This window comes from Cynocephalus volans, chromosome 1, assembly GCF_027409185.1.
Source record: "Cynocephalus volans isolate mCynVol1 chromosome 1, mCynVol1.pri, whole genome shotgun sequence".
Taxonomy (NCBI): Eukaryota; Metazoa; Chordata; class Mammalia; order Dermoptera; family Cynocephalidae; genus Cynocephalus; species Cynocephalus volans.
In genome coordinates, this window is record NC_084460.1 from 286,194,645 (window position 1) to 286,218,522 (window position 23,878).

The window sequence follows — 23,878 nt, forward strand, 5'->3', positions numbered from 1 at the left end:
AGTTTCAGCCTTAAAGTGGCCGCGTCCCAAAACGCTCCGAGCAGTTTTTTCTTTATTGGTGGCTTCTCCCCCTTCATGAACTCCATAGGTCCCTTTTCCTCTTACCCTGAGTTCCAGCGGCCCCAACTTGGCTGTTGTTACATTTTTATAGTTGTAAATTAGTTGATTTGTGTGAGAGAGTGATGCTGAGACTGAGGACCGTCTATTCCACCATCTTGACCAGAACTCCGACTCTCCTCTTCTTTTAAAGCCCTCAGAACCACGCCCCTGACCACCATTTTTAATCCATTCACTACTGCATGGTCCTACCATGCAATCACCTCTTCAAGGCTCCACCTTTCAATTACTGTAATAGGATTTCCCACCCTCTTAACAGTCATAATGGGAGCTCAGTTTCTAATACATAAAAGTTGGGGCACACAGTTCAAGCTCCAATGGGTTTTGGGGGAACATAATTTATTCTACTGCACTCGATTACTGTTGCTTTGTAGTTATGTTTAAAAATCAAGACATATGACTCCTTCAAATTTGATCTTTTTTTTAAAGGTTGTTTTGGCTGTTGTGGTTCCTTTAATTTCCATGTGAATTTTAGGATCAGTTTACCAATTTCTGTATAAAAGCCAGGTGAAATTTTGTTCAGGATTGAATCGAATCTGTATGTCCATTTGAGGAATGTTGGCATGCAAGAACAGGGGATGTTTTTCTATTTATTTAGGTCTTTAATATGTCAACAATGTTTTGTGGTTTTCAGGATACGTATTTTGTACTTCTTGTTATATCTATTCCTAGGTATTATTTCTGATGGTGTTATAAATATAATCGTTAATTTCATTCTCTGATTACTCATCACTAGTATATAGAAATACAGTTGATTTTTCTATATTTGTCTTTAAAGGGAAAAACCATTTCTCTAATCATAACACTTCTGATACCAAATATATGGGTTTTCTACACCAAGCAATTCTCCAATTCTGTGAGCACCAGTTGGGTATCTGAACACCAACTAGATATAATGTAATTCAATTCTGACAGTAACCACCTGGAGTTAGCACAGATCCAACAGCTTAAGGACTCAGTCCCACAAGACTGTCCTTAACTTCAGATGACAAACGCAAGTAGTGGGTTCACAGATCACTCACACTCCTGTCTGAGTTGGCTACAAATTGCGGGTTTCTCATGACTCCCTCCTCCAGTTTGACAGTTTGCTGTAACGAACTCAGAGATACCTTTTATTTACTATTACCAGTTTATTATAAAGGATATCATAAAGGGATACAAATGAACAGCCATATGGAAGAGGTACATAGGGTGAGGTCTGGAAGTGTCTTGAATGTGGGAGCTTCTGTCACTGTGGAGATGGGGTTCACCACCCTCCAGAACATGGTTGGTTAAGGTTTTTATGGAGGTTTTGTTAGATAGGCATGATTGAGCTAATCATCAATGGCCAATGATTTAATCAATCTCTAGCCCCTTTCCCCTCCCCAGATGTGGGCAGAATGGGGCTGAAAATTCCAATCCTCTAATCATATGGTTGGCTCCTGCGGCAACCAGCCCCATCCTTTAAAAAGTCTTTTTATTAGTAAAATCTCAGATATAGTTGAAAGGGGCTTATTAGGAATAACAAAAGATGCTCCTCTTACCCCTGTCCCCCAAAAATTCCAAGGGTTTTAGGAGCTCTGTGCCAGGAAACAGGGATGAAGTCCAAAAATGTATTTCCTTTTATGTCATAATATCAAAGTCCTGTATCTTCATTCTTTTCTGAATTATTTTTATTAGTACTAACAGGCTTTTAGTGGATTCCTCAGGATTTTCTATATGTACTATCATACCGTAGGATTTTCTAGATATGTGATCATGTCATCTGTGAATATAGTTTTTATCATGATATTTTTAATTCAAAATACAAACGTGCAAAATAAAATTTCTCCTGGGTTATTAGGATACATTTATTCTTCTTATCTTTGGTGTGTTGGAAGTAGCAAGACCATTTGTTTTCATTGTGCCATTTTCCTGTATAGAAATCTTCAATGGTTCCCCAAGACTTTTATGGCAGAATAATTCTTTATGGCAAAATAATTCACCAGTCCAGTTCTCTGAACTGGTGTCCAGAGTACTATGTAATACATTGTCAAAACAGTCTGGAATGGTGAACTTAGCCTGGGAGCTTAGTTAGGAGTCCTGGCTTCTCATCAGCTGTACATGAGCAAATTTAGAAGTGTTCCTTAACTTGTAAAATAGAGTTGGATTTTTAATTTTTTAAGTATGGGTTTCTTTAGTTCTTTGAACATATTTATAATAGCTGCTTTAATGTCTTCTAAGTCTGACATCTGGGCCCTTTCAAGGACAGTTTCTCCTGCCTGATTTTTTTTCCCCCTTGAATGTGTCATACTTTCCTGTTTATTTGCATGCCTCATAATTTTGTGTTGTAAACTGGACATTTTAGATAGTATTTTGTATTAACTCTGAATAGTGATCTCCCCTCTGCTCTTCCACGGTTTCTTTTTGTTGTGTGTAGTTCACTTGTTTGTGTAGTGACTTGGCTGGGCTATTTCACTGAGTTTTATTTCTTCCGCACAGTGTACTCCTCAGAGGGCACACACACAGTCACCCTGAACTGCCCTCCTTAAGGGATGAGAGTGGTTTTAGCAGAGTTCTCCTTCAACTGTTCCTTTCTTTGATTTTGTTAAACTTCTGCCTGTTCTGCCTCTGTTGGTATGATACCCTAGCAGTTATTCTTCACTAGCTTTAGCTGATTGCTTTATTGTTTAAACAAAGCTCTGGGCCATACATTGCTCCACAGTGTGATTCGATTAAATTAGACCCCTTTTGTTAGGGGTTGTGTTTAAAGCCAGTCTTTGAGGCTTGTCATGAATCTAGGAGGGTTCTTAGGTGTCACCTGCCCAGATTCTCTGTTAAAGTTCTACTTGGTTTACTTTTTCTTTTCTTTTTTGGTGGCTGGCCAGTATGGAGATCCAAACCCTTGACCTTAGTTAGTGTTACAAGGCTGTGCTCTAACCAGCTGAGCTAACCAGCCAGCTGGTATACTCTTGCACTTGTTGCTATCAGGGAGCTACCAGTCTTACATAAATTACTTCTCACCAAAGTCTTCATAGTTTTTGACAGTGCCATTAGTGAAAACTTCTCCATTCCCTGTTCCAAATAAAGTCAGTCTTAGAAATTGCTGCTTCTCTGGCCTGTGCAGAACCCCTGTGCCATTGCTCTGGAGCTGAGGGCAGGGAGAGTGGCTTGATTTTCTTCGGGTTACATCTCTGCTCTGTGAGTGGTGTGTTAGGCCATGGTTGAGCCGTTGGTCTTCTTGGTTTGGAGCTTCTCTGCCTGCATGGAACCTCTGCCTTACAAGAGCGGAGGCAAGGATAATCTGTGCCCAGTATTATTGGCCTGCTGTGCCTGGAGTAGAGCTTCTGCCCTTTGAGTGGGGACTGGATGAAAGAAGGGACTCTTCGGCTCTCTTTGCCACACTTGCCTAGAATAGAATTTCAGCAACATGAAGCTGGGGGTTAGGAAATGAAAAATGCTGGCCACCTGCCCCTTCTGGGGAGACATCATAGCACTGGATTTGGACCTGGGCAGGGTAACTAGTTAGTAGTTTGCTTCAGTTTTGTTTCTTCAGGAATTATTATTACTCACCTACCACACAATGGCTCTTTTCTCTGCCTGGAGTGCTCTTCTCCCAGGTAGGCACGTGGCACGTACTCTCTTTCTTCTGTGTGAGCCTCTGTCCAGATATCCCTTGACAGAGAGGCTCTCCTTGACTACTCATATAATAGAGCACTGCTCCAGTTTAGCCCCAGTCACTTTTGTATTTCCTTTACCTGGGTTTATTTTTCCTCATTGCATTTATCACCACCTGGCATCCATGCATTCATACATACATACATATGTATTTGCTTGCCTACCTCTCCCCATGAATGTGTAGGTTCCATAGAGCAGAGACTTAGGCTGTTTTGCTCACTGTTACATTCCCAGTACTTAGAACATTATCTAACACAGTGAATTTTCAATAAACTGATAAATGCAAAGTACAGACCAAACCGAAGTTTACTGTATTCCTCACAATTTAACCTGTCTAAATTGAAAAATATCTACTGGGCTGGCCCCGTGGCTCACTCTGGAGAGTGTGGCACTGATAGCGCCAAGGCTGTGGGTTCGGATCCTATATAGGGATGGCTGGTGTGCTCACTGGCTGAGCGTGGTGCAGACAACACCGAGCCAGGGTTTATGATCCCCTTACCGGTCCAAAGAAAAAAAAAAAATCTACTACCATTTGGAAAATGGAATTTTATGTGTTTGCCAACTCTAATCGCACGTTGCTGCCTAGAGTGAGAATGGGGCTCACTGGGAAAGAATGAAGTGATTATTTGGCAATGGCTGCTAGGGCAATGAGAGAGGAGAATGTGGTATATATACAAAGTACTTGCTACCTCTAATGCATTGAGATGCTAAGAACAGGAAATGGGTAAATTTTTGGTCTCCTCTTTTTCTTTTTCTCTTCTGGCTTGCTTCCTCCTTACTGCTGGAATATGTTTATGGATAGTTGGGGTTAGCAGAAAGGCCACCTGTTTACAATATGATGTGGAAACTTTCTATATAATTCCATTATTAATAGAGGTACAAATGGGTCTCTTAGAAATGTCAGGACATTGCAGGGGGTCAGTATACTAGTTGATTGGAAGAAAAATCTTCATTTGCCTATCTAATATGAAGATTTTTTTCTTTAAAGTTATTTTAAAATGATTTTGACTAACGTCTTTCTTTTTTTTTCTAGATTCTTGCTGAAATCTGTTAATTCTACTTTTTGAGCACTTATGAATAACCACATATCTTCAAAACCATCAACCATGAAGCTAAAACAGACCATCAACCCCATTCTTTTATATTTTATACATTTTATAATATCACTCTATACTATTTTAACATACATTCCATTTTATTTTTTGTCTGATTCAAGACAAGAAAAGTCAAACCAAATTAAAGCAAAGCCTGTAAATTCAAAACCTGAGTCTGCATACAGATCTGTTAATAGTTTGGATGGTTTGGCTTCAGTATTATATCCTGGATGTGATACACTAGATAAAGTTTTTATGTATGCAAAAAACAAATTTAAGGACAAAAGACTCTTGGGAACACGTGAAATTTTAAATGAGGAAGATGAAATACAACCAAATGGAAAAATTTTTAAGAAGGTAAGGTGATTTTCATTGCCATTGAGTTCCCTCTGAATAAAATGTACTCTTAGAAAAGGTGGTAAGGGGCAAATCTCATCTTACTTCTATTGGAATTTGCAGATGTTGCAGGAAAAACAGTATAGGAAAGGAACTAGACTGTATTCTAATCTCTTTCTGTACTCACCAGCACTGATTTAGTTCTGAATTTTCAGAAAGACATTGACGACACCCCTGGTCTAGAGCTCTTCTGAAACTGGATGTCTACCAGGGCTTGGAATAGAACGTCTAGGGCAGTTTGGGGTATGAAATCATATTCCCTGGTTTCCAGAAGAAACTGGGTGCTTGAGATGGCTCCAGGTTTGGGGGTGTGACTTATTTCTGATTTTGACATGGGTCGTGGTGGTTGCTTACTGTCTTAGTTCTTTGGTTGTGGTAGTTGTATGGTTTAAAAAAAAAAAATCTTCACAAACATGGAGGAATCTGCCATTGTTGATTTGAAACAGAAGACAAGATGTTCTTAGAGGCGGTTGTAACATAGTAGATAAGAGTCTGGACTCCAGACCCAGACCATAGGTTTGAATCTTGGCTTTGACACTGGCTTTGTGACCTTGGAAAAATTATTTAACAAGTTTACCTCAGTTTCTTTATCTCTGTTATGGAAATAATGATTGTTGCTGACATGTATTTCTTATGAGTCACGCTGTTTTAAGATCTTTACATATATCACCTTATTTAAGGTTTACAGTAATGCTATGAGTTAGTATTATCTCTGCTTTGCAAATGATAGCATTGAAGTGTAGTTAGGTTAGGTATCTTTTCCAAGGATACTGCAACTAGCAAGTGGTGAAGCTGGGACCAGAACACAGGCCTTCTTCTGGCTCCAGAACTCATACCTGTTAACTAATCACAGCTCTCAGGTGTATGTGTGTATGGACAGACATGCATATACTCAGTTAATCATCACAAGACATACACACGCACACACGTGTAATGTGCCTAGAACAGTTTGTGGCACCTAATGTAAATGCTATAGCTTTTATTTTTATGTTGCTATTATCTTGGGAATTCAATGGGGATAGTTATATTAGTGAGTACAGAGGCTTACATCATGGACTAGTACAGCATTGTAAAGGATAGTAAGTATAGAAATGACATGAACATGCTATTTATGAACTTGGATGCATGACTTCTTTTAAGCAATTCTTGAAGGTCTGTTAGGTAAAAATTGAAGATACAGTATTTTTTTAGAGGCAGTACAGTGATCTGTAGTTGGTTGATAATTTGGTTAGGTTATAGGTATAATACTTTCATAGGCAAAGCTGTTTTTCTCATCCAATTCCAGCTACATCCTGACCCCCTAGCTACCTTTTCTTATATTAGTCATGAGGGAACTCTCAGATCTTGGATCACAGCTATGGAATGAAAAACTCAGAGCTCCTCCTCTTACTGGAGGGCCAGGGAGATGTTGCTTAATCTCTTTAATGGTCCATTAATTTTAACACTTACCATACAAATTCCATACATCATTTCCTCTAAACATAAAGGGGATAGCAAACAAGTTGATGTCAGTAATTCCTAGAAACTAAAAACATTTTAACTCGACAACAGAATCTGTAAATTTTCTCACCTTTAAATAGAGTGACCTTATATCTTGTTTTGCCTAGAACAGTCCTGATTTTTACCTGTTGTTCTGTTATTAATAGTGCCCCCTTTCAGTCTCAGAAGTGTCCTACTTTGAATAAAGTTATATGATCACCCTACTTTTTAATGCATCTTCTTATTTCTTTTGTTGACTTAGAAAAAAAGTGAAATTTTTTTTTTTTTTTTTTTTTTTTTTTTACTTAAGATCTAGCTTCAGTTAATAGCGCGTTTCTAGAAGTTAAAGCCACGTTGTTGGATTACTCTTCTCTGGCCTAGAGATTATAATTTACAAAATATTTTATCATAGTGAAGTTTGCTTTTGTCATGTTTAGTTGCTGCTTTTTATGGTATATGATTCTTGAGTCTGTCTCTAAGAGATCTGGGGTGTGTGTGGGGTGTGTGTGTACATATGTACAGATACTCTCTGACATGGAAACTTGTTATATTTTTCTTTTCTGAATTTAGGTTCTTTTGGAAAGTAGCATTAATTTTAGGTTTTGTGTATAACAAATGAAGCAAGTATTTTCTGTTGGCCTTACTAAAGAAGTAAGTGTGCAATATCTCTGGTTAGTTAAGACTTCAGTTTCTCTTGGTCTTGTGTTGCGACCGTAGCCGTGATCTGCAAACTGGAGAGTGGGTATCAGTTGCATATTGAACAAACTAGGTTTGGGCCCAGCCCGTGGCGCACTCGGGAGAGTGCGGCGCTGGGAGCGCGGCGATGCTCCCGCCGTGGGTTCGGATCCTATATAGGAATGGCTGGTGCACTCACTGGCTGAGTGCCGGTCACGAAAAAGACAAAAAACAAACAAACGAACTAGGCTCTTCATATTTTTATTTTTTCCTCTTGGTTTCTTATTACGCCTATTGTATTGCTGTAGTAGTAGCATTTGCCATGATTGAATTTTGAAAAGGGGGTTTTCTGCCCTTAGTGCCTACTAACTGTGGAACCCAGGAGGGAGGTCAGAAGACATTTTTAATGAAGTAAATCTTCATTAAATAGTTTTGTATATGAAGATAATTTTCAGTTGGAAAAGAAAGCTAATGACAAAGTAATATCTAAAAGTTTTTACCTGTTTTGGGAAGCAGACTTTTGGGGATGGACCTCAGAATGTATCTGATGGGGTTGAAGGCAAAGATACACAAACCTTATTTCAAATTAATGAGCTTTGAAGCTTTCTTTTCATTTTATCTAATAGTCTGTTTTGAGCTCCCAAGTGGTGTTAAGGGGAAGGAAAGGCAGTGGTGATGATTCTGCTCTAATTCTGCTCAAGATAGAGTGACCACCAGCTTCACCAAGATGGGGTTGCCTGGGGTGCACAGACAGAGAAACAAAGAGCATCCAGTAGAGGCTGCTCTGTTCTTGTGGTTTGGCAGGCTTTTTCTGGACTACTGTCTCATCCTTTTAAATTTCATATGGTTTTATAAAACTGGAGCAGAGTTAAGGCCTGGCATGTGTGTCAATATCACCTAATCCCAGCCTTCACAGCAGCAAATGCATTGCACTAATGTTGTCTTCAAATGAAGAACAGTGAAATGACTGGATTTCAGAACAACTTGAAAATACATGGGTAGCTGAAATGGAACAAAGTTGCAAAGAATAAAAATAAGAAATAGAAAAGAGCACAAGGCTGGTTTAAATATTTTGTGAGCTATCAGAAACACTTTTAGGGGCCCAGCCCGTGGCGCACTCGGGAGAGTGCGGAGCTGGGAGCGCAGCGATGCTCCCGCCGCGGGTTTGGATCCTATATAGGAATGGCCAGTGCACTCACTGGCTGAGTGCCGGTCACGAAAAAAGACAAAAAAAAAAAACCAAAAAACACTTTTAGTTTTTTTCTTTACGCACATTAGAGAGAAGAGAATAGAAGAAATTATGGAATCATAGTGCTTAGAGAAGATTTCACTATGCTATTCCTTCCAAACTTATCCAAAAAGATAATAGAAATACTTCTTTCTGTCCTTGTAAGTTGATCTAGCTTTCTTCTCTTTCTTATGTCTACTTTTATGTTATTTCTTACTTCACAGTCACATTTTTTACCCCAATTGCATGTGTGTATGATACTTATTTTCTGACTTACTAGGATATTTACATCATGATTTACATGAAAAATAACGTTTGTTCTGTTAGCTAGGATTTGAGGTTTGATTATTATATTACTCTCCTCTTGGTTTTTCCATCCCGGTTTGTTCCTCTACCTGTCATCCTGTTTATTAATGGCACTACCATGTACCACACTGCTCAAGCTAAAAACCAGGCGTCTGATTTATTTCCCTTACAGCCACCCCCCACCTCCATCCCTTTTTTACAGGTTTTCTGCTTCCACTCTTGCCTCCTGCTATAATCCACTCACACAGAGCAGTTAAAATGATCTTTTACAGTTGTTAATCAGGCCACCTTACTCACCTGTTTAATAAGATCCTGGCTGCTTTTTATGGTGCAGTTAAAGAATTGTGCTTTGGTCCTGGAATGAGTTGGCCTGGGTTCATAGCCTAGCCCATCACTTATTAGTTGTGTGATTTTTGAGCAAGTTATCTCCATGCCTCAGTATTCTCATCTGTAAAATAGGGATAATAATATTAACAGTCTCTTAGAGTTATTGTGAGAGTTTAATGAATTAATACTTGCAACTTATTTAGCACATAGTAAGCTCTAGTAAGGATTAGCTGCACTCATCATCATCATCATCATCGTTGTTGTCCTCATCTCACGGTTATTAGAGCCATCCAGATCTCTTGAATATTTTCACCCTTTTTGTCTCCCTCACAATAATTTGTTCATGATGGTTTTCATTTGCAGAGAGGAAGGTTAAATGAAGCCAGGTGTACTTTGTTGAAGAAGACAGGGAAGTGTATAATTTTGAAATATTTTAATTCCAGATAGTGAAAGTAAAAAAAGTCCTAGTGCTTAAAGGGGTTTTTTGTATGAGACAGGACAAATTGGAGAAGGGAATTGGAGAAGGGAGGGTGGAGGATATTTGAGTAGAAAGGAGGTTTCAAAGCTATTTCAGAGGATGAGAGAATGAATATACCAGGAAAGTATAATAGGATTGCAGGGTGGTGAGATTTACAGTCCTGGATTTATGGGTGTTTTTCTGCAGCAGTGTTCAACAGCATAGGCAAGGAAGAAATAAATGAGTTAATTTTGGGTTGGGTTAACCAAAGGGACAAAGTTAGAAATTGAGCTCCAGCACAAATTAGATAATATTATATTATGGGGTAGATAGTTCTTCTAAATGTAATTTTTATGAGAAAGATAATTACTAGAATATTCAGTGGTTTAAATAATTAAAGTAATGAAATTCAGATTTTGGTTTATATTTTGTTTTTTGTAGGTGAGGAAACCTCTTGAATTAAACTCATGATTTGATTTCTTTGTCACATGGTAGCGTGATCACATAAGTTTATATACTTGAATTATATACCTAATGCCTTTCCAAAACACAAATATTCTTTGAAATTTATAAAACCTATCATTTAGATTCTGGAATCTAGAAGGTAGCTCATTCTTATCTTCAGAATGCAAAATTCTTAATATTTTTAATCCAGTTCCTGCATGTTTTGGCCAAATTCTCGTCTTCTCACCCCCACACAGCTCCTTTTGAGTCTCTGGAGCTCCCCATGCTGAGCATTTCATGGGGGTGCAGAGCAAGGTGAGAGTTTGGGACCATTAAAGTTAAATAAGTATCATCTAAATACAGTTTCCTTATTCATCAAAATAAAAATTTATCTCTTAAATCCATCGTTGAATAGGACACTAGAGGGCAGCATTTTATCTTTTTCAAATTTTTATTTTCATTCAGTCTCTTATTTCTAAAAATCTCTTAAATATTTGCATTTTAAAAGTTAATATGGTCTGATGGTTTTAAGATGTTTGAGAGACAGCCGTGTTTGAGAGTTATCTGTATATTTTTGTAGAGAGAAGAGCTTTATACAATCTATATGTAATGAGGGATTTATGGTCTCATCTAAATTGAAGAAAATCCCTAAAGACAAAAATATGTTAAGCAGCTTTAAAAGGGGGTTATTAGGAACACAAACTTGATGTTGCCTGCACTTCTGATAAACATGAATAAAATGTGTAAACTTGGGGGTGACAGCATGTAAGGCTTAAACAAGAGGGACTTTGAATAACATAAACCTGGTTGCGTAAATAGAGACTTGTTTACTTTGCTTATCCAGAATTAGATACAGCAATTACAATTGAACAGCCGTAAATATTTCTGTTAACTTGGGTAGGGTCAGTTTCTGTTTATGGATCATATTGTACTATCTGATACTGAAATCCAGGAATTCATAAGTAGAGGGCAAGTAAAATTTTGGCATCAGTAGTACTTGATAGTAGGATAAATTTTAAATTAACACCGAAATAATGGAAGTAAATGAAATCTGTAAGTGAATTACTAGTATATGGTCATTTGGCTGGGAATTTGACTGTTAAAATCCCATCAAACTGAATATTTTTGAAAATCAAAAATGAAGCCAAAATTAGTTATGGTTAAAGATTTAGCATTAGATTTGAATTGTCATAGAGAATATCACAAAATAGCTAATTTTTAAGATAGATTTTTCACTTACAACTCAATTTCTAGCTTTTTATTTAAAAAAAGTAGTTTCTGGTTTGTTATGAGATTTGGGTCATATTCTCGTTTCTGTAAATTAATTTTGGTTATATTAAAAGCTATTTGTATTTTTTTATCAGGTTATTCTTGGACACTATAATTGGCTCTCCTTTGAAGATGTCTTTGTTCGCGCCTTTAATTTTGGAAATGGCTTACAGATGTTGGGTCAGAAACCAAAGACCAATATTGCCATCTTCTGTGAGACCAGGGCTGAGTGGATGATTGCTGCACAGGCGTGTTTTATGTATAATTTTCAGCGTACGTAGGCTTTCTTATCTTCTAGAAGAGTGGACTTAGTTTTTGTGGGAGAGATGATACTAACCTTTTATTATTTATTATTCACTCTTAGGAGATTAAAATTCTGATGTTAGTTTTTACTTTGCATCCAATTAGTAGAGAACTCTTTGTTGCAACTTGGAATTTTTGCTCAGTTTTGGAAAAGGAACCAGCCAGTCGTGGAACAAATTGTACCAGTCATTACAGCGAGGATACTTGAACCTATTTATAGGGTACTTTCTAGGTCTGCAGAACTGGAGTCTTTGCTGTGGTACCATCTCTTAGGAATCTTCTGTTGAAGTTATTGTCATTTTATTATGTTACTTCTATCAGCAACAGTTGATCTTTAAACAGTTGACATGTTCATACTCAAACCTGGTGAATTTCAAGGTGCTAGGTTAAATGATAGAGAATTTTAATGTTGTAATTATTTGAATGGTAATCATGATGATTCATTCATTACTAGATTTCTTACTGTAAATGTTTCTACTTTTTCTTTTAAACAGCATACCGTCTTTGTTTTCACAGGTTTGGGTTTATTTACGTTATGTTTCTCTTGAGAAGCTTTAAAAGAATTATTGTCATTTTCAAAGTCATTTTATGTCCAAATTTTTAAAGATAGGTAGAAAGTAAATAAAAATCCACATTATTATTCATATTAACATGCAATTTCAACATTTCTAGGAATTTTTCTTTCTTTTTTTTTTTTTTTAGATTTTTCTGCTTTAGAATAAATACTGCCACTTATTCATGCTGTTATCTTGACACATAGTACCTTAAATCTGTCATCTTACTGGTATATTTTCTTTTTCACATTTTAGTACCAAATAGTCAACAGTTAACATTTTGAAATTTTAGAAATCAGTTATATTTTCTTCCCAGTGTAATAGTCCTAGAGTAACATCTGTAGGTGAAACAAAATAACATTTAAAATACCTTCATCTTAAAGTTCTGGAAATTTGGGGGAAATTAGGAGAGGCTGAGTAGGTATAATGCTAATTAGTATGTTAAAATAGTTTTTAAAAACACAACATTGTTTCTCATAGACTATGAATTTAACAAGTTAGGGTTCAGAATGCTCCCTTATGATTCATGTCCACTTTCAGAGTTTTTATGTACATTTTTTAGTTCATGAAATGTTCCAGTGCTTGACTTACTCTTCTTTTCTTTGTAGTTGTTACATTATATGCCACTCTAGGAGGTCCAGCAATTGTTCATGGATTAAATGAAACAGAGGTGACCAACATCATTACTAGTAAAGAACTTCTGCATACAAAGTTAAAGGTAAGGACTGCAGTTACTTTATAACTGTTTGATACTGTAGAATTTTTGTGTCACGAGCCCTATTATTGATACTTATTAGTTCTTTTATTATCTTTAAGTTCTTAATATCTTTGTAAGCTTTTAGGAATATCAGACTTTATTCCTTTCCTTCAGAAGGTAAAAAGTGTATTTCATATATAATTTACATATAAGTAGTCCAGAGTTACAAATTGTTAACATGCCTATGTCTAAATTGAAGGAATTACAACTACTTTTTCTTTTATTGTGTTCATCTATTTTCTAGTCTACTTTTAATAAATTTGTAATTTTAAAGGGTCATATTTTAAACTAGTAATTCCTTTAGTTTCTGAAGCATTGAGTATGAGGTTTCAGAATTTTTTAAAAGTTAAAAAAGGAAACTTTTTATGGAATTACAGGAAAAAGAAGTTTCTTTAATCTCTAGACAACTCCTTGTGAAAACAAATATCTGGGCTGTTCTGGGCAACATATTACTTTAACAATTCACTGAATATGGTAATCTTATGTTCTGAATGAATAATGAAGAACGTGATGAATATTTGTGTTTTTCCAGGATATAGTTTCTTTGGTCCCACGCCTGCGGCACATCATCACTGTTGATGGGAAGCCACCAACCTGGTCTGAATTCCCCAAGGGTGTCATTGTGCATACCATGGCTGCAGTGCAGGCTCTGGGAGCAAAGGCCAGTGTAGGTATGTTGCATTTTCCTAATTTCTTGTATGTGCTCTCCACTGACCATGCTTTCCAGAATTATTCCAAAGATTTCTTCCTGAAGTTATATCAAGTGACATAATCAGGTTTCTAGACCATCACTTGGGGAAGTAGATCTCTCTAGGTATATTTTCATCTAGCCTTTAAAGAAAGATTTAAGGAAAAATGTCACCTCTCCCCCAGGGTGATGGAGATGAAGACACAAAGGATTGCTCAGAGCCCATTTCTCCAGAGCAGTGAGAGGCCCAGAACAGGTTAATTCCAGGAGACGGCTTCTTCAAGAGAGAAGCATTCCTTGGGAAAAACAACCCCAGACTAGGTTTTCTCTCGATTTTTATTGTCCAGCCAAGAAAGTTACAGAAAAGAACACACATGGTTAATCAACCATAGTAAAAACATAAACAAACTGACTACATAACAATTTTCATTAAAGCAGGTGCAACTTAAAAATAGTTTAAGCAATTTACCATCAAAGGAATCATAAAACTAAGCTATGTGACATACAAAAGAACCAATGAGATAATCGTTATGGCAACACTTAGGAAACTTAGAGAAGCAGTTAAAGGTGAAATGTGGAACCAATGCTAATTGGCAGAGTAGCCTTGAAGCTTTTAACATATGTACTTTTCCCATCATTAGGTTTAGCTGCACCAAGGGCATCTGCCCTTAGACCAAGCACTTTTGCTGTGTTACAATTTTCATATCCACACCAGAGACTTTATAGTCCTGTGAAAGTTTTCTGTTTTTTCCCAGGCTTAAGCATTTCTATGTGCAATACTAAAAGGTTAGGTTATTCCTCAAACCACAAGGCTTTGGCCTTGCTAAAACTAAGGACTGTGGTCCTTCTATGCTACAGCCTAAACTAAAGGGCTTTAGCCCTTCTAACAGCTGAGGACTGTTGTCCTACTAAGATAAAAATCCTACTAAGCTACAGCCTAATCTAAGGACTGTGGTCCTTCTAATCTTAGGGCTGTGGCCCTACTAGGCTAAAGGTTAAGGCCCTCTGAAATACATGTGCTTTATTAATGTTAGTACCCTCCACAGAAAAATACAAACATTAATTTATAATTGTTCTAAAAGTAGTATTTATGTGAAATTAATTTAAAATACATTTTCTTTTACATTATCATCCAGTTTTCCTGTTTTTTTAAATTTTTCCCTGATAGTTTTGAATGGTTTATAGTTTTGTAAATAATGCCTCTAAACTTATCCTATGTGAATTACCTATAAGGATTAACAGAGCGGCTAAACTTAGAACCCTTCTTTTACTCCGTGCTCCAGTTCTACTCTTTCCAAATGGGGCAGCTTTATCCTCCAACTAGCATTCCTAGGCATGGTGATTGTAGAAATGCCTATTCTCAAATAAGTGTCAGAAAATGCTGGAGAGTATACTAGTGTTTACAGACTCTGCTGGGATGCTGCAACTATTTCCTCTGTAGTTGGAAATTTAGTGATTAATTAGATGTAAGTATTTGCTCAGCTCAGGGACCAGGTTATACTGACGTTAATTTGGGGCATGTTGAATTTTAGGTGCTGGTGAGACGTTCAAATGTAGATAGATTTCCAGTGGGCAATGGCAAGTACAGGTCTAGTACTCTGGAGTTAAGTTTGGAGATTTGGAACCGGGAAGCAGTTGGATTTTAATTATAGCTGTGAGAAAAGATGATGTCACCCACAGAGAATGGTGGCCCCAAAGGCCACTGAGGACTAGTCAGAGCGGAAAGAAGAAGACAAATAGTGTGTGGTTCATGGGCGCCAAGAGAAGGGAGATCTTGGTGAGTCATCAGCAGGACCAGGTGCATGGAGAGGTCAGATGACACGGGGATTGCAAACGGTCCATCAGACATAGCCAATGTCATTTTAGAGAGGGCAGTTTCCAAAAAGTGGTGGTGGTGGAGAATGGTGATGTGGGTTTAAGGAATGAATGGCAGATTCAGAAATAGACTTGAATGAAAATAATTTTCAATAAATGTATCTGGATGGGTAGGAGAGAAAGAATATTTTCTTGGGAATATGTTTAAAGAATGTTTTCACACTTACTTAAAAGTCTGCGTGTAGGGTAGTTCTGAGATTAATTCAGGCAGATGAGCAGTGTCATCCATGACCCATTTCTCTGTGTCTTTTTGCTGTGCCACCTCTACAGCATGTTGGCTTGTGGTCTGTGATTGCACATAGGTGACATTGTCTTTTAATCTAGGACTCTCAGTGTGACCTAGATAACTTCACCACGGTGAAGCAGAGAACATTTTTTTGCAAATATCTAGGTACCCTAGTCCAAGTCACCCTTATTTCTTAGTTGAATTACTGGGATAGCCTTTTGTCTCCCTCATTCCTTTCTTACCATTCTGAAGTTAGGTAGCCACACAGCAACCAAAGTGATCCTTGTCACAGATGATGACATGTTCCTGTTCAAAACAACATTGCTTTCCATCTCAGAGTAAAGTCCAAAGTCTTTAGCATGGCTTTTAAGGTTCTATGTGTGGTCCTGGATGCCACTTCACCATTGTTTCCTATAAATCTTGCTCTCGCTCACTCCATTCCAGCCACACTCCTTGCTAGTCTTTACATATGCCAAGCATGTTCCTACCTTAGGGTTTTTGCAGTTGCTCATTTCCTTCTACTTGGAACCCTTTTCTCAATTGGAGAGTCTTCATGGCTCCCTTCCTCGTTTTATTCAGGTCTTCACTAAAATAACTCTACAGAGAGGCTTTCTCTGACTTTTCCATCTAAATAGCATCTACTATCATTTTCTCACCTTATCTTGCTTTATTTTTCTTCATAGCTGTTATTATCTATTTGTCCCAATAGAATGAATGTCCTTTACGTGCAGGGACTTGATCTGTTTTGTTCACCTCTGTGTGAGTATAATTAATTTTTGTTGAATTTTGTTAATGAATAAATGATTATTAAAAATGTGGTGATATGGCCAAATTTCTCAGAAGTATGTGTGTGTTTGTTTTTTCTCCAATACAGAAAACCAACCTCACAGCAAACCATTGCCCTCAGATATTGCAGTAATCATGTATACAAGTGGATCCACAGGACTTCCAAAGGGAGTTATGATCTCGCACAGTAACATTATTGCTGGTATAACTGGGATGGCAGAAAGGATTCCAGGACTGGGGTATGTTATAGTAAAATAACATTGAGTAGTTCAGTATTTATATCAGTTATAACATAAACATTTGGATCATTTTAGTGGTGTATGTTTAATTTACTCCTTCAAAGTCTATTTATAATAGGTATTTCCTTAAAAAAAGGGACATCAAAATTAATTGCAAAATAGTTATAGTTGTGATGTTTAAAATATAGTTTATAGATATTTACTTTTTTAAGAGTTCAGACTTTAACTGTCACAGTTATAAGCCCCTTAATTTATATTATTTTAATCAGTTGGTATTGCTGCCTCTATAGTCATTTTTATATCTAAATACAGTTCAGGTGAACAGATAACTTAATCTATCCAGTAAATATTTATTGATCTTCTCTAGTCACAGTCTTTGATTTTTCTTTTTAAGATAAACTCCAGTGGTAGCAGGGGAAAGTATAGTGGAGTGGGAAAAAGACTGATGGAAGAAACCAGGTGGAGGTTTGAGGAAGTGTAAAGGAGACAGTCCCAGAGATGTTATCAGTATTCTGTTGACTGATCTGGTGCAGCGGTTGGATATTTTTGATGCCTTTATGCACAGAAATTACACATGCGGCTACTGTGAGATTGAATTTGGGGATGGAGAAAGGAATTTCTCTTACGTATACATATATTTCAGAAAAAATTATGAGGAATAGTTTCCTTGTAGGTTTGCCTCAGTTGCCCTCCATATTTTAGGGGTGGGGGTAGTTTTTGAAATATATACACACACATACATACATATTTTCTTATGTATTAAGATATAATTTATTATTTAACCCAACTCCAAGAACAGGAATCCCTTATGTAAAATTTCTGGCAGACAGTTGTGTCTTCTGGTTGACAGCCCACTAGCTCCAAAAACCATTTCCTGCTTGAATGGTTTCTTGTGTCCTTCAAATGAACCTTTAATCCACCCCACCCCCCCCAAGTTATTTCTTCTGCCTTTACTTCTGCAGCACTCATAATGAGTGAGTGTCTTCAAGTAGGACTGGAAACAGAACTGCTTCCTGAGAGTGTCTACCTCCTTAATTTTAGGTTGAGCTATAGTTCTCTTCACCAGTGTCTGTCTTGTCTCTCCCTCACATACATACTCCACCAGCAGATTGATGTCCATGTGCCTTTGCACCTCACTTTTGCTTCTTATTTCTCTCTTCTTTTAGAGAGGAAGATGTGTACATTGGGTATTTGCCTTTGGCCCATGTTCTAGAATTAAGTGCTGAGCTTGTTTGTCTTTCTCATGGATGCCGAATTGGCTACTCTTCACCACAGACTTTAGCAGATCAGGTAAATTAAATGTCTGTTACTTGAAATACTAAAAAAATGATAATTATTTTTAAAACATTATTTTCTGACAGTATATTCTAAGGATGACAGTTCATCATTTTAAAATAAGCTCTTGCCTTTTAAGAATTATAATATGCTTTTTGATCTATGAATTTTTAAAATAAGGATCACTTAACATAGATCATTTTTTCTCTCTGTTTTATAGTCTTCAAAAATAAAAAAAGGAAGCAAAGGGGATACATCCATGTTGAAACCAACACTGATGGCAGCTGTTCCGGTAAGAATTGAGCATTACTTAGTATTGAGTACTAAAGAAGTATTGTCTGCTACAGAACATTAATGCTAGTGGAAAGGATATTGTTGACAAGGTAGTTTATGAAAGATTTATTCCTTATTGTTTCCTTATTGGTTATTCATATTGCCTTAAGTTCTACTGGATTTATTCAGTCTTGCTTTAGCATTATTTTTTTCTTATTATTTACTAAACACTCAACTTCGTTTTATCTTCATATATTATCAGCTTTTTCCCATAAATAGCTTCTTGGTAAAATCATTTTCATGATATTTGTTTACCGATTAGTAGAAACCTGAAACTCAGCAGAAGGTAGGAGGGGAGGGTTTGAGATTACTTTCTTCTAAGCAGATTGTATAGCTACATCCTGAGTCTTCAGGGAGTCTGGCCTAGACACCAAAAAAAGTGACATAGAAGCTAGTGCAGCTTTGAACTATGTGATATACACTGAGCATCCTAATTTAATACGGGATGGAGTGGGGGTCTGGGAATAAGATAACGGAAATGTTATCTTATGGTATGATTTTGCAATGAATTTTTTTTCTGGCTCCTCCTACTGTAGGCTTTATGTGGCTTTCTGATTTTGTTTGAAAGTATTGGGAATTATTGTCAGATACTTGAGTGCTTACATCAAGCATAATTACATAGTTATTCCAAAGTCAAATATAAATGATTAGTAGTTTTGGAGTTTATTTATGTATAATTATAGTTTCCTAAGTAGTATCCTACTTTAACTTTTTAATTCACTTAAAAATTACCTATAATTTAAAATTGTAGAGAAAAATTTATTTTCACTCATTAAAGTATACTTTATAGTAATGGACCTAGCAAGCAAAATGCAATGCAGATAAGGAAAATTTCCTGGATGCAGCATTAAATGACAAACAACCAAAAAAAAAAAAAAAAAAAAAAAATGCCATGGTCCTTTTGTGAAGAAAGAATGTGGTACACCATATGGTTATAAGATGAAGTTAGGAGATCTTTTAAAACTATTTTGGATAGTTGTTTGTCTATTTTGTGTTTAGTTTTTAATTCAGAATAACAGAGCAATTCCAAGAATCAATAATGGTACATTCCTATCCTCAGGCTTTTATTTCTATTTTTACTTGCTACTCATAATGAATATCTAGATATATTTCTGCTATTAAAAATTATTTCTGCAGAAACCTCATCTTTAAATTAATTGTGTCTCTTTTAAAAGTTTGATCGTCACAGAATACGTCTTTTACTTAATATTGGTAAAAATATTAATTTTATGTTAAGATTTGAATATGTAAGGCAGTTGATAACATTATTGACTATATTAACTCATACATCTAGGAAATCATGGATCGGATATACAAAAATGTCATGATTAAAGTGAATGAAATGAGTAGTTTTCAACGCAATTTGTTTATTCTGGCCTATAATTACAAAATGGAACAGATTTCAAAAGGACGTAGTACCCCACTATGTGACAGGTAAGTAAAGGTTCTCCTCCTGCCCCCCCCTTGATAATTTAATCATTTAGTTGACATTTAATAGCTCAGTTGAGATAGTTATAAGAAATTTATTTTAAAAAGTCAAAAGGATTGTTTAAAAATCCATCTTGTGTAGGAATGTGAACTGTTAAAAAAACCTGCAATATCATTTAAAAAAATTTTTCTCTTAGATTTCGCTGTATTTAAGAGTGTGCTTATACAGTATTTTCTGTGGACACTTAGGTGATTTTAATTATTTTGAGAAATAGTTTTTATTTGCTTTTAAATTTGTTGTAATATAAATATAAATGGCAGCTAAATATGATTAAATGTATTATGTTTAAAATGTTAAATGACCAGTTTTATCCCAGACCTGTATTTTTGTAGCATTGATAAAGTAGATTTATGATTTTATTATTAAAAAAGTTTAGAAGTTAGAAAATGAAAGTATGACATTCAAATTATTTTTTATGGGAATACAAGTATTAATATAGTTTTTAGGTGCTTCATATTATTTAGAACTTTACAGTTTTTTTCCCAGCCTTTTTTTTAGTGTAATATATAATCTGTTTTGGAAAGTCCGTTAATACTATTTTTTTTAAATGGTTGCCATTTAATCTTCACATTTTTCAAAGTTCTTTTTTTTTTAAAGAACCCTCTCCCTTTTTTGATGAAGGTGTAGAAAGCAATATTTTTTATTGCATTTTTTTTATTATGTTTATCTCAGATTTGTTTATTTTTATTATTTTTTTTAAGTTTATGTATTAATACTAATTTTTTTACATTCTATGATGATGTTGCTGTGGAGCAGCTGGGAGGGAGAGGGGAAAGGAGAAGGAAATGGGGAGGAGGAGGCGGAGGGAGGAGGCGCAGAGGTGATGCTGTGGCACCCCCTCATTCTGTCTGTGCGGTTTGAGAAACATAGCATTTAGAAGTTTGATTTTTTTTTTTAATTTCTCAGATAATTTACAATTTTTTTATCCATAAACAATTTAAAACTTGAACTAATTAAATTTTTAAAATGTCTAGATTGCTGTATACAAACGTGCACATTTCTAATGAAGTTAAAGCAAAAATTAATTTTCTTTTAATAAATTTTATAAATATATGATAAGATTGTTTAGTGTTAATATAAAAATGTATATTATACAATGATATATTATTTATCATTAATGATATAAAATTATTGCTCTGGCCATAAGTAGGGGTTTCCATTGCTATACAAAATTAAACCTGACAATTTTAAATTCACATATTACTTGAAAAGTTTTTGAAAGGAAATTATATATTCTTTACCTTGTTAAAGTACTAAAAATTAAGATTTAAGTAATGGGTCAAGGGAATCTTCTGCATTGGTTGTGTGACCTTGGATAAGTCATTTAACCTCAAAATCTCATGTATCGAGATTAGTCTAAATGATTTAGTTTTAAAATTCTGTGATTTTCTGATTAATTTTTTTTTTAGCTTTGTTTTTCGGAAAGTTCGAAGCTTGCTAGGTGGAAATATTCGTCTTCTATTGTGTGGCGGTGCTCCACTTTCTGCAACCACGCAGCGATTCATGAATATCTGTTTTTGCTGTCCTGTTGGTCAGGGATATGGACTCACAGAATCTGCTGGGGCTGGGACAATTACAGAAGGTTGGTGTTGCCCATGAAATGGAGTGTCCATCAGAGGCAGGGATACAACTCCAGCATTTTTTTGGTATGGGCTGTTTTCTGCAAATACAAAGGAGAACAGTAGTTAAGATTTTGTGTAGCAGAATAATGGTAAATTACAGGTACTATGATTATTGATAGCAAGTTTTAGAATGTATTAGGTGCATCATAGTCAATAATTCATCTAGAGGAGTTTTTCATATTAAACTATGATATGTAATATTAAAAACCACTCAGCATTCTCGAAAAGAAGCTTTAGTAACAAGCAATGGCTGTTTTGTATACATTTTATTTTTTCACATCAGTTATTAAATTTCTTTTTGTGTAGAAAAATGAATGTTTTTCTCTAGTTGTGTAGGTAAGTATATTAAGTGTGGGTAAGTGTATTAATGTGTTTTTGTCTAGTTGTGTAGATAAGTATAGCAAGGTTTAGAAATGTTATAGGGGTCTAGGTAAGTGTAGAGAGAAACTAGATTCAGATCTACAGAATATAATTGCCAGAATTTATCATGGTGACATGGTTGAGGAAGGATCCATCAGCCTAATCAGTGGTCCCCCGATGAATTCGTATAGTACCTCATGTGTCCCTTTTATAGAAGAAAGTTATTTGGCTTTCCAGTGCTAGAAAACTATGTGCATCTCCTACTTTGTATTTCTAGATACTGAAAGATACTAAACCTTTAACTGGTCATTTTCCCTGTGTACCTTTTTTTTTTTTTTTAATTGGAAACAACTTTAATGTTCAGCAGTAATAAAATGGAAAAATAACTTGGGGTATAGCTGTACGAGATATTTTACATCAATGAAAATTGAACAAACTGCTACATGGAAAACGTGGATGAATCTTATGAATGAAACACAGTTTTGAATGAAACAAGCCAGACACAAAAGAAGTGCCTATTATGTGTTTCCTTTTATACCAGGTGAAAACATAAAGTTAATCCATGTTGTAAGAAGTCAAGAAAATAGTTGTCTTTGGGAAGAGATGTGTTTTGACTTGGAGGAGATATGAGAGGGACTTCTGGGATGCTGGCCATGTTTTCTTTTCTTTTTTTTTTCCTTATTGCTGATGAATATTCATGAGATACTCCCTATTTATCTTGAATGCTGCTGTGTACCATTCTTAAGTCAGGTTTATCTCATATTCTTTATTTCACTGTTTTTCAGTTGTGTTCTCTATATTTTAAAGATTTTAGGAAGCTACTTCAAAATCTTGTTTTGGAAGAAATAAAGAAGCAATTTTAAATACAAGTATATTTTTTTCTTCTGAGGATCTTTAATTTCTTAAATTTTTAAGATTAAAATTGGATATGTAATTAATCAGTAACAGTTTCTTTTGTAAATAAAAGTCTTTAAAGTGTTAAATATTAGCCTTTCATTTCTGATATTTGAATGATCTTTGAAGAGGAAACATAATGCAGTCATAATTCATGATAGTGGGAGGTTCTTTTCCCAGATCCTTGAAAGTAGCAGTCTTAATCTCCAGCCTGGCTCTGAGCTATTATTGTATGAATTTTAAATAGGGTGTGATAACATAAGCTGATGTGAGGGAGGCTGTGGAGGTCTCACTGTGAAAGAGTGATACATGAGAGAAGAATGGAGAGGTTATTTGTACTGCAAAGCTGTGAGGCCTAAAAAGAAGTGGAATGGGTGTAGAGCATTGTGCCTCAACGTCCTTTAAGATAGGGACTACAAAGTCATGAACTGGGCAGCTACTTAAATGAGCAAAGGTGGGCCCTGATATAAGAAAATGTGTTGGAGAAGGATTCTGGGGGAACTGGAGCAGGCATGCTCTGTCAAACAGAGGCTGTCAGTTGTTGCTGTGTCTGAAATGTGGACTTGTCATTGCTGGAGATTCTGCACTTATATGTAAAAATCTTGATTTTTTTAAAAAATGGCAATAACTAATTAAAGTTTTTTAAAAAAAACCATTGTGGGCCAAACAACACACCTGTGTAGGCCACATGGCCTGTGGTTCATCAGTTTCCAATTGTTGCTTTTAAGGATTCTCTGGGGATATCTAATCTTTGGGACAAATCATTTTTAGTAATGTAGAATAATGAAGCAGGTTATTAACTACTGTTCTCAAAAACTTTTTCCCCCCATTCTTAGTGTGGGACTACAATACTGGCAGAGTGGGAGCACCATTAGTTTGCTGTGAAATCAAATTAAAGAACTGGGAGGAAGGTAATAACTTGTTTTAACTACAGAGCATTAATTTTTATAATATTAAACTTTAAAATTATAATTGTGCTTCATTTCCTTCCTTATCTCATTTTAAAATATAAAACATCCACCAATGCTCATTTTTGTCCTTTATAATAT

The 23,878-nt window shown here is 35.8% G+C and overlaps 1 protein-coding gene across 2 annotated transcripts in view; it reads left to right on the forward strand.

The window, feature by feature from the left end:
- Window positions 1-23,878, forward strand: part of ACSL3 (acyl-CoA synthetase long chain family member 3) — a 72,345-nt gene that overhangs the window by 35,978 nt on the left and 12,489 nt on the right. For both annotated transcript variants that reach the window (XM_063096933.1, XM_063096924.1), the window contains 10 exons: window positions 4,787-5,204; window positions 11,524-11,701; window positions 12,894-13,003; window positions 13,575-13,713; window positions 16,706-16,856; window positions 18,023-18,146; window positions 18,352-18,423; window positions 19,759-19,898; window positions 21,363-21,535; window positions 23,666-23,740. In XM_063096933.1, the coding sequence (XP_062953003.1) occupies window positions 4,827-5,204; window positions 11,524-11,701; window positions 12,894-13,003; window positions 13,575-13,713; window positions 16,706-16,856; window positions 18,023-18,146; window positions 18,352-18,423; window positions 19,759-19,898; window positions 21,363-21,535; window positions 23,666-23,740 (1,540 nt within the window). In that variant the 5' untranslated portion in view covers window positions 4,787-4,826. The remainder of the gene's footprint in view (window positions 1-4,786; window positions 5,205-11,523; window positions 11,702-12,893; window positions 13,004-13,574; window positions 13,714-16,705; window positions 16,857-18,022; window positions 18,147-18,351; window positions 18,424-19,758; window positions 19,899-21,362; window positions 21,536-23,665; window positions 23,741-23,878) is intronic.